At 43.4% G+C, this 17,814-nt stretch overlaps 1 protein-coding gene across 4 annotated transcripts in view; it reads right to left on the reverse strand.

The window, feature by feature from the left end:
* gbf1 (golgi brefeldin A resistant guanine nucleotide exchange factor 1) overlaps positions 1-17,814 on the reverse strand; it is a 131,187-nt gene that overhangs the window by 68,291 nt on the left and 45,082 nt on the right. For all 4 annotated transcript variants that reach the window (XM_086179925.1, XM_086179924.1, XM_086179923.1 and 1 more), the window contains exon 4: positions 4,668-4,799. In XM_086179925.1, coding sequence (XP_086036051.1) covers positions 4,668-4,799 — 132 coding nt within the window. The remainder of the gene's footprint in view (positions 1-4,667; positions 4,800-17,814) is intronic.

Raw genomic sequence — 17,814 nt, forward strand, 5'->3', positions numbered from 1 at the left:
AAAACAGGGAGAACAGATGTGGGAAATCAGAACATTAATGTTTGATTTTTCAAAAGTGATCCGAGAAATCTCCTCCTGGAACTGTCACCTTTTCGTGGTGGAGGAGTTTGAGTGCCCTAGTGACCCCAGGAGCTATGCTGTAGGGGGGAATTTTGCCCCTGGTGGGGTCACCCAAGGCAGACTGGTCCTAGGCAAAGGGCCAGACAAAGAACGGTTCAACAGACCGCTCATGGAAAAACCAGCAAGTGCTACGTGTACCCTGCCCGGAGGGGCACCGGGGCCCCGCCCTGGAGCCAGGCCTGGGGGCCCGGCCAGGCCTAGCCCGAAAAGGAGGCACGAGTACGTCCCCCCTTGGACTCACCACCCATATGTTGGGATTCAGAGCCCATGTGCTGACGAATGTCATTTTCTTCCTCCCTCTGTTCCACGTGGAGATGGGACAGGACAAAGACTAATAAAAACTTTCCCGCCAGCCACCAGGTTGAGGTGTGGCAACCCTCTTCAAAGGGGGAAAACCACTACTAATTGGCTGAGAGCCCAGGGGTCCCCGCTACATCATCGTCAGCGGTGGACCTATAAAACCAGACGTACTGCCGAAAAGCTTCACTTTTTCCCAGGTACGCTAACTTCACCAAGTAGTGTCTGCCGAAAGGGAGCAACTCCCACATGTCTCCCTTTGCTCCTCTCTCTTGTTCGTGGAGCCGCAGTCTACAACTCGCGGGACGAGTCAAGTCCACAGACTTTCACTTTCAACTCAGTCACGTGACCGCGGTTCTCCTCATCCCCTAACACGGAGAATCCATGCATCCCTTTTTTTTCTTTTTGACTTGGTTTTTGGATCCAAAGGAGACAGACCGCACCCGCTGATCTCCTCTACCCTGCAGAAGGACGCAAGTTTTGTCGGGACGTGTTGCTCAGGACAATTCCCCGACCTGGTCGACCGCAGAGGCGCGTATCCGAGCCAAGGAACGGACCCTCTGCAAGCGCCATCTTCATCTCCGCCTCGGAGCGGAGCAACGATAGTAAGGCATTATTGTGTCTGGGCAGAGATCGTAGTTAAGAGTGTAACAGTAAACGCTGCAAGTGAACGAGCCTCCGAGCTCTCATCACTGTATTGCTGTCACTATGTCGTTGTGCTGTTTTAACTCTGTTGTATCAGACAGGCCGCCGGGCCCTCAGCTCTGAACCTCAAGAGTTATCACTGTTTGGTTTGGTTTCCACAACCAAGCTGAGTTCATGATCGGTGGCCTTCTATGAAGTCAAAAGAGCTGTAACCTCGTCTTTGGAAGCGCACGTACCAGACTTGGTCGAAACCTGTACGCGCACACGGCGAGCGGGAGCAAGCTCTTTGTCTTTGTCGGCGCCATTTAATCAGAATCTACAGTAAGGTTAGATCTTTCCTTTCCTCCCCCACTCTGCTCCCACTCTTCACACCTTCACACAAGCGACTAGGACTCTGCAGCCTCCCTGCGACCCCCCCCCCCCTTCCTACTCAGCGGAAGTCAGGGCGGCCATCTTGGCTCTATTCGTCCTAGTCCGCCATTTTGGGTCAGTTACCCTGACCCGCTCAGGTGCGCATGCGCACCATCTCTCTCTCTCTCACTCACACACACACACACACACACACACACACACACCCTTGATAGAAGTAGATGTTAGATAGTAGTCCGTAATTGTGAAGATATACCTATTGATTATTGCTGTGTTAATTGTAAAATTAATATTGTGATAATAAATGTGTTATATTTTGCAACAATTCGACTCCTGGTTTTATTGTGTGTGGATTGAAATTTGATTGCTGGTTTGATTGGGTCAGTGCTCGGAATCACACCTTCTATTTGATTGAGACTGAATAGACCTGACAGTAATTGATTTTAATTAAATAATTAACTGTTTAATTTTAATTGATTCAATAGCTGTTGAATTTGGCCAAGCAAATTCGACAATTTGCTTACCCTGTTCACCTTTGAGGTCGATAACAGAGGATTGGCTGTTCCCTGATTCCAGGGTGGTGCCCCGTTAATAGATTATATTGTAATAATCATATTTAATAATTGATTATTTTCTTTATAGTTTAATGTAAGATATCGCCAATCCTCTCCCCCTTTACGAGCCCCAACATTTTGGTGCCCCATGTGAGGCCTAACCCCAACACATAGGAGGAACCGGAGGGGTCCGGTGCAATGTGGCTTGGATGGTTCAAGGCGGGGGCCTCGACTGTCTGAACCCCAGGCATGGAAGCTGGCTTTTGGGACATGGAACGTTACCTCTCTGGCGGGGAAGGAGCTGGAGCTGGTGGAAGAGGTTGAGCGTTACTGGCTAAATATAGTCAGCCTCACCTCAACACATAGCTCTGGGTCTGGAACCCCAGTCCTTGAGAGGGGTTGGACTTTCTCTTCTGCTGGAGTTGCTCCAGGTGAGAGGCGAACGGCGGGGGTGGGCTTTTTGGTTGCCCCTAGACTCTCTGCCTGAACGTTGGGGTTTTCCCTGGTGGACGAAAGGGTTGCTTACCTGCACCTTCGGGTCGGGGAACGGATCCTGACGGTGGTCTGCGCGTATGCGCCTAACACCAGTTCAGAGTATCCACCCTTTTTGGAGTCCTTGGGAAGGGTACTGGATGGTGCCCCGGCTGGGGACTCCATTGTCCTACTGGGAGACTTCAATGCTCACGTGGGCAATGACAGCGTGACCTGGAAGGGCGTGATTGGGAGGAGGGGGTCACACTCCTCAGCCTCCCTGGTAAGGTCTACGCCAGGGTACTGGAGAGGAGGGTCAGGGCGATAGTCGAACCTCAGATTGAGGAGGAGCAGTGTGGTTTTCGTCCTGGCCGTGGAACCGTGGATCAGCTCTTCACCCTCGCTAGGGTGCTGGAGGGGGCATGGGAGTTTGCCCAACCAGTCCACATGTGTTTTGTGGACTTAGAGAAGGCTTACGACCGTGTTCCCAGGAGCATCCTGTGGGGGGTACTCCGGGAGTATGGGGTGGATGGCCCTTTACAAAGGGCCATTCGGCCATTCTACCAGAGGAGCGAGAGTCTGGTCCGCGTGGCCGGTAGTCAGTCGGACTTGTGAGGGTTGGACTCCGCCAAGGCTGCCCTTTGTCACTGGTTCTGTTCAGAACTTTCATGGACAGAATTTCTAGGCGCAGCCAGATGGTGGAGGGGGTTGAGTTCAGTGGTGGGAGGATGTCGTCTCTGCTGTTTGCGGATGACGTAGTCCTCTTAGCGCCATCAGGCCACGACCTCCAGCTCTTGCTGGGACAGTTTGCAGCCGAATGTGAAGCGGCTGGGATGAGAATCAGCACCTCCAAGTCTGAGGCCATGGTCCTCAGCCGGAAAAGGGTGGTTTGCCCACTCCAGGTCGGGGGGAGGTCTTACCTCAGGTGGAGGAGTTCAAGTATCTCAGGGTCTTGTTCATGAGTGAGGGTAGGATGGAGCGGGAGATTGACAAGCGGATTGGGGCGGCATCCGCAGTGATGCGGGTGCTAAACCAGTCTGTTGTGGTGAATAGGGAGCTTAGCCAAAAGGCGAAGCTCTCGATTTACCGTTCCAACCCTCACCTATGGTCATGAGCTTTGGGTAATGACCGAAAGAACAAGATCGCGAATACAAGCGGCCGAAATGAGTTTCCTCCGCAGGGTGGCTGGGCTCTCCCTTAGAGATAGGGTGAGAAACTCAGTCATTCGGGAGGGGCTCAGAGTAGAGCCGCTGCTCCTCCATGTCAAGAGGAGTCAGTTGAGGTGGTTCAGGCATCTGGTGAGGATGCCTCCTGGACGCCTCCCTCAGGAGGTTTTCCAGGCATGCCTAACCGGGAGGAGGCCCCGAGGCCGACCTAGGACACGCTGGAGGGATTATATCTCTCGGCTGGCCTGGGAACACCTCGGGATTCCCCCGGAAGAGCTGGTCGAAGTGGCTGGGGAGAGGGCAGTCTGGGCTTCCTTGCTGAGGCTGCTGCCCCCACGACCCGGACCCACCGGATAAAGCAGAGGACGACGACGACAATCTGAGAAATATCTTTTTTTTTTAGGTGATTAATCTTATTGTTTTTGATTTTTGCACCAATGGATGCTAGAGTGGTTGGCAACACAGGGGGGGGATTATTGTAGTACTTATCATTTGAGAGGCATGGCTAAGTGATTATGAGATGTCACAAGCCTCCCCAATTATCTCTATAATCAACTGACAGCCTTGAACTGAAAGTTGGATGAATGCAAATGTTTTTCTTCACAATGACTATGTTTCTGCAACTTTGAAACACTGTGTTTTGACACCTTTCCTTTTATCACAATTTATTCTTCTAGACAAAAGATTTTGTTGCATGCCCTGCCAACCTCACCGTATACACAGTATGTCATGTGAAGCAACTGCCTGTCTGTTGCTTATACAGCTTTGGGGGGGAAATGGGCATTTGTTTTGATACGTCTCATCTTCACACTCACACTCAAACTCAACATGACCAAACTTTTGGTATACATTAGATATTATAAGGGCCTATTGACTAGTATTGTATGTTATTGAGGATGATAACAAAGATGGTTTTTGTCTATCAAGTCATAGTTTTAAGGCCCAGTAGCTTTGTTAGTGTGGTTTTGCATGCATCTTAGCGTAAACTTCAGATAAAATTTTAACAAACATTTATTCAAATCACTGACATTTGCAGATACCTTACCTATGAGGCCATATGAGAGGAACTTGTTGACAGAGGTAAGGGCGAGTCCAGTAATTGGTCCAGTGGTGTCCTCAGAGCGTACCACTTCTAGGAATGGCCTCAGGAAAACATTGGGTTCGACATCTAACAGCTCTGAAGAGAATACAAAAAGAGACACTCAGTCATGTAACCTCAGAGCATGGGATCAATGAAATTACACCATCAATTCAGATGAGTTCTTATAGGACCTCAGGAGGCTGCTAGTGCCAGGTCACTGTATCAATCAAAGTCAACACAGTAGATTTTTCAGTGACGTTGATAGGAAAATCACTCAGACACAAATGAAATTTCCATTCAAAAAGTATGTTTGGTTAATTGTGAATTAAGTCTTTGTATGAAATGTTAACTCAAATGGTCATGCCTTTATCATAAGTTCTACGAACAGATTTCCTTCAGTGAGGAATTGTGTTTTTGTCATGTTCTATCATGATCCAGACTACAGTGATCTTTATCCCATAACTTATAAACGTAAACAATGATTGCAATTAATCATATTATTGAAATTGGCTCCCAAGTATTGAAATCAATATACCATTCCAACACTAGAAATAACATGAGTCTTACTATGTCCATCAATATGACAGGAAATGAGGGACAGATTCTCTGCTGTAAACATCAGCATTTGTGTGAAATAGCCCAATCAGTCGAATCTTGCATTTTATGAAACCCAGCTGCACAGCCCAATGCAGCAGATTGTCTCCTGTAATCAGTTCACAGTGCTTTGCTGGGCATCTATTGTGGAAAACCCACCTTCAGCCATTCAATCCTGACTTCAATAGTCTCTATTTCTCTGGAGTATTCAGAGAGAAGCGGGGGTCAAAAGGGAGTAGAAAAAAAATTAAAAACAGGTAAAACAACAACAGGGGAAATTAGTGAAGTCACGCACACCACTGTGAAACATTGCGCCAGAGGAGTGCATGCCACAGCAATACCGTTAGGATTATGACTCCACTTCAGACATGAAAAAACAACTTGGGCATCAAAGAGCCGCAGTGTCCAACCAATCTCTAAAACTGTTATGTGACTGCTGTGTATTAGTGTGTGATATCCAATACCCCTGTAGCTTGTTTAGAAATTAAATATGAAATCATTTGGAAATTTACACAGCCTCTTTATCAGCCGCCAGTTCACTTTTAGGGCTCCCTTTCAAAAGCAAAAATTCTGCTTGCTGCTATAGTGTATATTTTTTCATCTGGTGTTTTATTTTCATTTTTGTTGAATCTAAAAGCTTGGAGCAGTTTTGATTATACAGATAACGGGGGTCATCGAATGTAAATTTAGCAACAACAGCACAAAAAATAAACCATTTCCCTAAAAACTTATTTCACATACATTATGAATGAATCAGAAAAAAACTGAGTTGACTTGGGAAAGTGAGAGAAATTGCCTGGTTAAATCTGCCCATCAGCTGTCAGAGAACTTTTAAAAGAAGGTTTTAGTGTCCCATTACTTTACAGTGTAAAAAACAATGTAGTATGGGTGGAAGCAGAGTGCTCAAATGAATCTGTCAATAGATCCTGATGAAGACTTCATCAAAGGCGATCACCCTGTAAGTGCTATGGCTGCGTTCCCAAAGACCACAGATTGGAAAACTCAATTGTGTTGTATTGATTTGGCTGGCCATCGGTGAACACATGACTGACTGGAGCGCTCTGTCAATGGCCATCACCAATCTTCTTAAATAAAGTCTAAATACAGGCTCAGTACTTCAACTCAATCTCTGGGGCTTGTGGAGTGGAGTGAAATAAATAACAACAGCCTTGGCCATGGTGGGGCAATCACTCTATAACCAGGTTGACCTCAAGCTGACATTGCCCCCCCCCCCCTCCCCCCCAAAAAGCTGACATTGGCTGCCCCCCCCCCCCCCCAAAAAAAAAGCAAGGTAGGATTGCAGGATTAACGTGGCTCACGTTGCCATCTAAGGACAGGCTTTTCCCAAGACAAGTCCTGTCTTAAGAACATACAAGCCCAACTTTTGTTGAGCTTAATTGGTAAAAGAGAAAGGTTGTGAAATGTGCCCATTATGATTCACCATGAGCCTAATCTTATCTACCATTACCATGCTGTAGTTTCATCTTTCTGGATGGAGTGGTGGTGAGAGAATCCAGCCATGTGTGGATTACCTCTCCAAATGACCCCAGGAAAGAGTGAGAGAGGAAAGGGGGGTGAACCTTTGCCCCAGGAGAGCACCTTTGGATGAGGCCGGCTTACCACAAAACAGAGGTCATCTTTAACACATACACATCTTTCGGCACTGGAGCAGAAAAGGCTTACAATACAAGGAGCAACAGAATGGGGACGAAACTGAGCTGTCGACCCACCTTGTTGTCCAGACAAAAGATGAAAACTGCATTGACTACATCACTGATAAAACAAAAACTACTACACTCCTTCAAACACTCTAACTTGAAAACATATATAAAAAAAATTCCATCTAGGAGATTATTTCAAGGCTTTCTAAGCAGAGTCAAGAATTACACAAACAGATCTGTCTTCTACAAACTCCCAATGCAGAGGAATAGAGCCCTAGAGGCTAAATATCAAGTTCTATTCATGATCGATACATCAAAACATACAGGGTTACAGTGGAACAGCACGCTAACACAAGCTTGTAACTAAAAACATACTTTGTAGTGTCCGAACAAAAAAATAACATACCAAGCATTAAAAAGTAAGACAAGTATTTCAATGGCATGTTAGTGAAATCAAAAGTGTGGAAAAAAAGAAAACTGTGCACAAAGTCTTTTTGAGTAATGACACAGGTTTCCAAGGCTAACAAATGTATTACTGAACCTCCATTAAAATTTTATCACTGCTAAGAAGTTGTAGTAATAAACCTAAAAGCTGTCTGCCAACCTCCATTCAACATCACTCAGAGAACGAGCTACTACCAATGTAATTTCAGATTCAGCAAGAAGACCAGCTCCGCTGAAATGGTATGTTGGGACCTTGCACAGAGCCTGTTAAAATCCTAACAACATAGCCTACTTTCGTCATGCCTGCACCTGCAAGACACATTTATTTCTCTACAGCTAAGCTGGACTCTTCAGCTGGACTATGTCACAGCAGCCATAAGACCTTTGTTCAGATCAATAACTGAAGTGGATCATTTTCATAGCTCTGAGTCAACACCCCCAGTATTTTTAAGTCAAAATAATTGTTGTGTTTCAAACAAGTAGTTCACAGTTGCTATCTGAATGTGACATTCAGGATGCATAAATCTGATACACTAATTCAGTAATGGGCTGGTTATTGCCCACAATGTGAGCAATCTACATTACAATCTATTTCTTCAACGGGTCATTCATTAAAACACAGATGCATGTTAGTCTAGGGGATAATTTGCAAACACACAACAAAGAAACACTGAACAACTCAGTTTGGTACCATTTAATTCAGACAGGCAGCAAAGTCACATGTCTGTTTTGTGACACTGCTTCAAAGTTTAGTTCTCTTTACTCAGAGCCTCTTTCTCAGGTCACATCTGACCTCACTGAAAAGTTGACTGCAGCAGTGAAGACCTGGAAGCTCAAAACTCATGTTTTCAAGGGTCTGTAAGAACAACCAAAGCCTGTTAATGGGTTCAAACTATTGACAGAAAAATCAGCCTAAATTCCAGAGGAGGTGGCAGTTGCACATACATGAGCATTGGAACACTGACAGCAGCGAAGTGTGTTTCAGATGTACATACAGCAAGCAAGGGAATTCCACTGGAGCCGGGGTCACCACCCCGTTGATCGCAATCTACCGGTAAATCTTTGAGACTTTCCCAGTAGACCCCCAAAATGCTCAAATTTCTTATATATGTTTGATAAATGTTCCAATTGGAAAATGCCTCTTTCTCTCAACATAGCTAATTTCAGTTTGGCAGCTGTGCTCAGAGAAATGTAAGTCCAGAGAAATGTATCAATTATATCATACATAAGTCTTTAGACTAGCCAGCTAGCGTTATGACATCAGCAATGCTGCTGGTCCATGTGCAGGCTAGCCTACGTGACTGTGAGTCTGTCACCAAAACAATTTGACTTGCCGTTAATGGATATAGATACTGAGGCGTGAAAAAAGCCCAAAACATGCATGGCAGCTGGACCTGGTGTTTCTGACAGACATAACTGTGAAATTGAACACCCTCAACACTGAGCTGCAAGGAAGAGACCGACACCTGTCCAACATGATCAGGGCAGTGAATGCATTCAAGGTAGGCTATTTGCACCATGATCAATTATTTTCCATTCTACGTTGTCTAATGCTGTTCTAGCTGTTCTATGTTGTTTTTCTATTTTGTGAGATGCTTTTCAATTGTTCTTTACTTGTATTTATCTCTAGTAGATCTTGCCCTTCACCAAGGCTAAGGTCGGGGATCTTGGGCTTAAAAAAGTTGGTGACCACCGCACTGGAGGGACCAGTGAACAGTTCAGATATAAAGCACCGAGTGGTGTTACAGCATGATGAGAGCATGTACGGTAAATGTTTTCAATGTACTGCTTCTCTTCCGCCTGCCATTCACTCACTGTATATTTCACCAAATAGCAAACCTACAGTTTGGAGACCAAATTTGTCACCACCTTGGTACAATGTGTTACATTACATGTGCAGAAGCACCGAAAGAGGGATTGGAATTTCAACCTAGTTCCACTCCTGTGATGAAAGACAAAACCAGATGGGTGTGATTCCCAATAAAATATCAGGCTTATAACAGCAGAATGACAATGAAAGTATGACCAGGCCTGGAACAATGTCTCATTGGTCTATGTGACTTCATGTTTATGTCTCTTTGTAGTAAGTCTATGGGAAAAACTTTACTTCCTCTGATTTGTAATGTGGTCTCAGTCAGTCTATCCAACAGATAAATAACATGTAAGGCAGTACAGTGGTGCAGTGGTTAGCACTGTCGCCTCATAGAAAGAAGGTTTCGGGTTTGAGGCCCAGCTCGGGCACAAGATCTTTCTGTGTGGAGTTTGCATGTTTTCCCTATGCCTGCATGGGTTCTCTCCAGGTACTCCAGCTTCCTCCCACAGTCCAAAGACATGCAAATGGGGACTAGACTAATTGAATACTCTAAATTGATCGTAGGCATGGCTGTGAGTGTGTATGGTTGTCTGTCTGTTGACAAGCTAGCAGTAAAGCTATAATCATTTTCTCAACCACGGGCACGTGACCATGCTCGACACCCACAGAAGTGTATATTTATTAATTAGACAGGGACTGGAACCTGAACAACTCATGCCTCAACACATTTTCACCCCTGGGAAAGACACAGACAAATTTCAGGGAGTTTGTTTAGTATTGGCATCTGAAAACAACAGGTGTATACATTTTTGAAATATAAATATATATTTTAGGCTGTGCAAGGCAGTTGTTGAGATATTTTTAGTTTAGAGCCTTCCAAAGGAAAAACACAACCTTCTTTCAAGTTTATTTGATTTATGCTATGTCAGTATAGTATAATGATGTGTCACTATTTCACTATTAAAGCTGCTGCCCCCACCTTACAGGGTGGGCCAACATAAATAGACAGACAACCATTCACACTCACAGTCATGCCTACGATCAATTTAGAGTATTCAATTAGTCTAGTCCCCATTTGCATGTCTTTGGACTGTGGGAGGAAGCCAGAGTACCTGGAGAGAACCCACACAGGCACAGGGAGAACATGCAAAGTCCACACAGAAAGATCCCGTGCCCGAGCCGGGGCTCAACCGGAAACTTCTTGCTGTGAGGCGACAGTGCTAACCACTGCATCACCTTGCCATTGTCATGAGTATTGTTATCACAAATTTTCTGAACTAGCATGAAACCAATTTCAGGCCATATCTTCCACTTCTGCCTTATGACATTCATGAAATACAGCATAATGAGAAAAGGACAGATGTTATGTATGTGAGGTGACAGCGACTTTGCCATTTGACCCTGACCACCAAAATGTTTTCAGCTCATCCTCCTTGAGTCCATTTGTGCCAAATTGGGGGGGGGGGGGGGGGGGGGATTGTTAGAGGAAATGCTGAGATATCATGATTTTAGAGTTGGGAGGGAGGGATGGACAGATGGAGAGATGGACAAACCACTAACGTAATGCCTTTAGCCTACAGCAGTTGCCAGTGCAGACTGATAAATCCTATCAATCCAGCTGTAGATACAAGTACAAAATGTAACAACCTAACACAATTTATAGCTCTGGCACTTCAATACACAGCTACATGCACATAAAAAATTGAAGAAACAACACTGGCACAAGCCTTCTGTCAAAATAGAGAAAACAAAATGGCACACTGAATTGTACAAGAAATACTGGGGGGTTAATAGATGAAGGAGGGGTGAGGGTGTGAACCCCCCCACACGTGTGTACACACACACACACACACACACACACACACACACACACACACCTCCCCCTCTTTGACTGACGCAGTGGCCCAAAACCAAACACTGATGGTTATTGATCTGGACCTCTCGGGCTGCTAAAATTAAGAGTCAGGTCCTTGGTTGGAATGCAGAGGTTTCTTGTATGGAGGAGAAAGGCGACCCTAACAAGACCAACAAGGCTAAATGAAATCCAAGGAGAATACCTCTGTTTTCATCTGTTTGACAAAGTCTTCCATCTGTCGGGAGAAGTTTGATGAATGTCAGCTCTCTTTAGCCCTCAGCCCCCACCTTTGTTTCAGTCTTTTCCTATCTGCTCTCCGTCCCTGCATTTTCCTGAACAAAATTGACACTTGTAGAAGGGGGCAATTAAGATGGAACAATGCTATAGAACTCCATATGGTCATTTCATTTGGTCACAGTGGTATTTTATAGATGCGTGGAACAATGCCTCTGTGCAACCTAAACAGGCAATTTGAAAGCCCCAGAGAAATTAAAACTTTTTCAAATGCTTGGGAGGATGGCTGTAATAGCTACTACAGAAGAACATTTCCTAGTGGGATACATAGAATAGTTTGCATTTGTATTTACAGGAACACGCTTTTTCTTGACTGTTTGAGAAGGAAGACAGACCAGTAAGTATAAAACCAATAGCCTTACAAGCACCCCAAAAGCCTAATTAATCTCAGTGTACAGTGTTGCTACATGAGAATATAACAGCCATTAACCAGTGATTAAACATATATAAGTTTGTAACCCCCCCCCCCCCCCCCCAACACAAGCAGAACCACAAGCTTTGGGGAAAAAAATACATCCATTAATTTTCTTCTGCTTATCCTGTTAAGGGTCGTGGGGGTGCTGGAGCCTATCCCAGCGGCTTTTGGGCGAGAGGCAGGGTACACCCTTGATGGGTTGCCAGTTGGAAAAATATCTTTTGTAAAGTAATTATTTTGACTCATATTGCAATTGCATAATGTTTTGCGATATGAGTGAATGTTTCTTCTTTTTCAAATGTTCATTTAAAACCCATTACAAATAAAATGGTGCAATTTTGTGGGGATCACTCAACATTTAATTTTAACACATAGCATAGCATTGTCTATCAGTCTCTTCCCTTCTCTCTCTCTTTATCTCTGTCCCACTCTTTCCTTCTGCATATCTATCTTCCTCCATTATCTGTCTTGGTGTCTGCCCCGCTCTCCTGCTCTCTTTCCCCCCAACCGGTCAAAGCAGAAGGCCGTCCCCATTGAGCCTGGATCTGCTCGACGTTCCTGCCTGTTAAAAGGAAGGTTTTTGTTGCCAATGTTGCAGGATGTGCTTGCTCATGGAGAATTGTTGGGTGTAAATTCATTGAAGGAGTGTGGTACTAGACCTGCTCTACCTGTAAAGTGTCATGAGGTAACTTTTGTTGTGATTTGGCGCTATATAAATAAAATTGACTTGACTTGACATACATAATTCCTGTAATTTGTTAATTGTGGTAGGCCATACTGCAATTTTGATTAATTTATGATTTATTGTACAGCCCAAAAGTGAAGCACAAGGGTGAAATTCCCCCAATGCATCACAAAATTCTTTCAAATCTGTTGTATGTGTTAAAGCTAATTTAGATTACCCTGCTCCATTAAATTTAAAAAGTCAGAATATCTGTGTGTACGATCAATCTGTAATAATTGTGACTGTTTGTGATAGCTGTATCAGGCATTTGAGTGTGTAAGTGTGAATTTCTCCTTGGAGATTAATAAAGTATCTATCTATCTATCTATCTATCTATCTAACACTTGACCCACAAAGGTAAAGGTGAGTCACTGAAAACATTCAACTTTCAACTGCTGCTGTTTTTAAAGGTGAATTACAGGATAAGCCCAGGATATGCACTGTTAATTGTTCAGCTGCTGCACAGCCTTCACAGCTGCATTCTGCCACCTTCTTTCAATAAACATCATGTTATTAATTATCATTCACAAAATACATTTTGTCATCCCTCAATTTAACAAAAATAATTGGAGATAAGTATTGCATTTCCTATGGTAAAATATTATTTCAGAGTCAGGGACCAGGCCATCCATGATATGTGTCAGGGGTTATTGACTGACTGCTCACTGTTGAAATAATTATGCTTAATTGTTGAGCAAAGCTGGCTCGGCAGTTGCTGGAGCACAAACGTTCAAGGGGCACTGCATGCAATGAGTTAAAAGATCACAACTTAAGTAACAGAATGGACACTTATTAAGCCCCTTTTATACCGCACCAAAAACGTGGGGGAACACGGGTGTTTGGGCACTCTGAAAGGGTCGACTCTGCATTTCGACCCGCGTCCACCGACCCTCCAAGCGACCTGGGTGTTTAGCGGCTCGCCTCGACTCTACTCGGCTCGCCTTCAATGTGAAAAAGGCAACCTGTGTTGTTTCAGGTTTCATACGACCATCCTCTCACATTCTGATTTTGTCACTGTGCCACCAGTCAGGCTGTCATTGTGGAAGCTACGGGAAAAAAAGGAAAAAAAATTTGGACTCAGCTGCACTGCAGGAGCTGCTAACTCATCTGTCAATAAAGTCTTGGCCTCTGCTGTAAGATCAGTCTTCCTGTTGATGTCGTCCACGAGACTCTATTTCACACTTTTTTTTTAAACAAGTTACATGTGTATGACCTTACGTGAATTAATCTATGCTTGGGAACTCCCACCAATCTGGAACCCTAACGTGAACTATGCGTCCATGTTTATAAACAACTTGTATAGTGATCTTGCATATCTTTTTTTATCGATCATGGCAGCGCACTGCCAAGTCCACGAGCTGCTCGCCTCCGTGGTGAAGAGGAGATCTGGCGGCAGATTTCTGGAACCATTGGGGACACTGTGATTTATGGGAATGACGTACGAGAGAGAAAACACAGGCACGCAGCCCTCACAGCGCGAGCTCCGAACGGTGTCTGCTGGACGTTTAAATGTACCCTAATGCCGAACAAACTCAGGTACAAAAACTCGCTTTGACCCGCGTATTTCAGTGTGGAAGGGGTATCAGTGTGGCAGAAAACACCTCTGAAACAATGTGAAGGCAGCACAAGGAGATAGTGTCAACTAACACTTAAAAGTTTTGTTTTTGTTGGAGAAAGATCAGAGCTGTTTCACTGGCGCTTCGCTGCAGAGAAAATAGCAATTCATCCATCAATACACCTAGGAGGACACTTAGTATTTCAGCAAACAAAGATAGATTCAAAGGAAAGGACTGCTGAGTTCATGGTTTAACCCAAATATGCTACTGGTATGAAATGAAGATGTATGAATGATTACAGAGAAAAAGCAATGCTGGAAAATCTTACACAATAAGGAAGATCACAAACTGCTACCTGTTCTGCAGCTTTGTCACTTCAATACAGACTGTTGTTTCTCTTTATAGTCTACAAAATCAAACAGTTCATGATTGCTGGACTAACTGGGTCCAACTACTACTTGGTGATACATCAAAATCTGATTAGAACCCATAATGTCTACAATTCTACAATTCTACAATTTCATTTAGCAGACGCTTTTGTCCAAAGCAACCCTGGACAGTGTTCTTTCCTAGTCATTAGCATACTCAAAGTGATCACCGGTGTCAATTCATCAATTGCATGGAAATAGTGTTGTTGGGTTAGACAGATGCTGAACAGGTAAGTTATTCATCAGTATATATTCCTACTTGAATGTATTTGGGTCCCTAGGCGGCATGGCTTGGTGGTAGTGTGGCCGTCTAGCAACTGAAGGGTTGCTGGTTCGATCTTCACTTCCCCCAGTGACCATGTCGAATTATCCTTGAGCAAGACACTGAGCCCCTAATTGCTCCTGATGGCTCTGCAACAGACTGACGACACGTCTAGGGTATATCCCCCCCCCCCCCCCCCCAAGACCCTTAACAGATAAGCAGTAGAGAAAATGGATGGATGGATATATTTGGTTCCAGCTTAACTAGGCTTGGTCTCGTTGTTCACCCACTGTTAAACATCATGACTATTAAATTCCCAATTTCTTTTAGTCTTTTCTTTTCCAGGAAAAGAAAAAGCAATCAAAAGAGAAGACTTTTTCCCAAGAATGGGAAAAAAAATTGTATTTCAACCAATAAATCCCTTAATATGAATATGCCATATGTGATGTGACCATTTAAGCAGAAATGTGTTTCCACAAAAAGGACTTATAAAAAATAAAGCAGATGCATTCAAATAGCATGACTTCATCAACTAATCTTGCCTGGGTCATAGGCTGCCAGCCACTGTGCTGCTTTGCACCTGTTATCCTGTACATAAAAATGTATTTTCTATGCTGCATACTTTGCACAGAGGCCACATTATTCCAGCAAGGAGCTGGCAGGGCCCCAACATCCACTTAATGCATTTCACAGCCTGCTGTTCCTTCTGACATACTTTACATTCAGTGTATTTAAAAAGTAATGGGTGATTTATTATGCTGAATTAGAACTAAAATGAGTGTACATTACATTTCAGTATAAAAGTATAAAATTATGTGTGATGAAAGGTATAATGTGTCACTTTGAGTTCATTTATTATGATAATGTAAAAGACACTATCATTGATATGGCTAGATCGTCCTCCTTCACTGATGCTAAGAAAGGATCAGCTCTTCAAACTCTTCTTCAGATGACATCTTTTGTCATAAATGTAGCCATATAATCCAATTCATTCCAATTTGTTTTGCTGGATAAGTGCTGGGAGTGGCACAACGTAGTGCCCTTCAGATGAAGTTGGATCCTATTATCACCTCTATTTTCAGAAAACAAACAGTCGAGACCGAGATGCACAATTTCCATCACATTCCTTGAGACATGTACCCTTGCCAATGTCAGTGTAGGAGGTGAGGAGATCGGAAAGGTTGGGTAGAGTAAAGATTAAGCTGCAGATGGCATCCATACAGTCCTGGACTGGATTTCACAGCCCTCTTGATATATATTGTCAAGGAATGAAAAATTAGTTGAAGGCTTATCAAAACTGCAAGAAGGCCTCAAGCAATATTGTAATATTTGCTTAAGGTTAAATTTTTCCCCAAAAGATATTCTAAATGAAGTACCGTGGTGCTGCAAAGCTTCCTCATCATTTTCTCCAAAACTTTTGGGTACAAGTCATCACTCATTTTTCTTAAAGCATAAGTAATGACACAAACAGATGGGAAAATACAGTATAGTAACTCAAAGAATGAACTGATTCTGTCTTATCGACCAGATGTTAACAGAAAGGACAATGAACTGAGAAAGGGAATAAACTCTCAAGCAACCAAAATCTGACACTTCAATCACAGATGGTCATGGGCTAGCGTGTGGGGAGAAAGTTTACAGTGCAGTATTTTAATAGCGTACTTGCCATATAGTGAGGACAAGAACATGTCTTTAACCACGACATTTTGGGAAAGTGAACACATTTCAGCTGGTCCACACAACTTACAACTTCAAAGGGCTGTTTTAAGGTCAAAAATGTGGTTTTAGGGTCAGGGTAAAAATTAGGTTATGGCAAGGGTCAGGATTAGAGTCAAGCATTTAGTTGTGATGGTTAAGACTAAGCAAATGGGCTAGGGAATGTATTACATCAATGAAGGCCCTCACGAAGATATAAGCACAAGAAAGAAAGAAAGAAAGAGAGGAGGGAGGGAGAGAGAAAGAGAGAGAGAATATGAGGGAGAGAGAGAGAGAGTGTGTGTTGTGTGTGTGTGTGTGTGTGTGTGTGTGTGTGTGTGTGTGTGTGTGTGTGTGTGTGTGTGTGTGTGTGTGTGTGTGTGTGTGGAGGGGGGGTTGTCATCCTTATTTGTTTCACCTGCTGCACTCCCTCAGTTCTCCACTAATGGCATTCCCATGGGGTAGGAGAGATTCCAGAAACCATGCACTGTACAGACTGACTCGACTCTGTTCACACAAAACACAATACCCGCTGCAGAGAGCCTCATACTGCTACTGCACTCTGCTGGGAATTACGCAAGGCACTACAAACTGACGTAGTGTTTAAAAATCTACTGGAAATGCTGTCTTCAAAGAAAACACTTCACTGTCAAAAAGCATCACTTGCATGATTCAACTTGTGTTTCTTTGTTATGTTTAATTTTTTTACATATGGATTAACTGCAGTGTTCAGTTTTAAATGATTTTAACTTTTGTATATAAAATGTCATTATATCTTCATTTGATCCTATTAGACATGAGTGGGAAATGTTATTATTTCAGCATATGAATTCACGAGTTATGGCCAACAACACAGCAAAGGTCACAACGAACCAAGACCATAACATTTCTTTGCTATGCAGATGATCCACATAATGACATGGAATATCACAAAGAAACATTTGTCTTTATTTCCCAAATATTTGGAAAAGCAATTTCTTTTTGTTTTGTTTTTTTTACTTTACATATATGTACTGCAGTGTTTCCAAGAGTCATGCCAGTTTTGGCACAGTGATTAAAAAAAAAAAAAGATCAATATATTCTGATGTCATGATGCAATCATACTCTCACATCTGACTATAAATCCAAAATGAAGTCATTAGAAGACAATATACCACCACTACTGGCCTGCAGCATGAAACGAATGATGTCCCACATAGAGTTCCAAAGCTCTGGCACTCTTCTTGGGAGAAATCTCTGAAAAACTACCTCAAATTTTTTTTTGGCTATAGTGGATCTTCATACAATTACATGGGCTAACACCTTGGCCATTTAATAACCTGACTGAATTGCATCTTATTTCACTTCATAATTCAGTCTGACCGGTCTCC

This window comes from Aulostomus chinensis, chromosome 16 (assembly GCF_037954235.1).
Source record: "Aulostomus chinensis isolate RoL2024-O1b breed Wild chromosome 16, RoL_Achi_v1.0, whole genome shotgun sequence".
Lineage (NCBI taxonomy): Eukaryota > Metazoa > Chordata > Actinopteri > Syngnathiformes > Aulostomidae > Aulostomus > Aulostomus chinensis.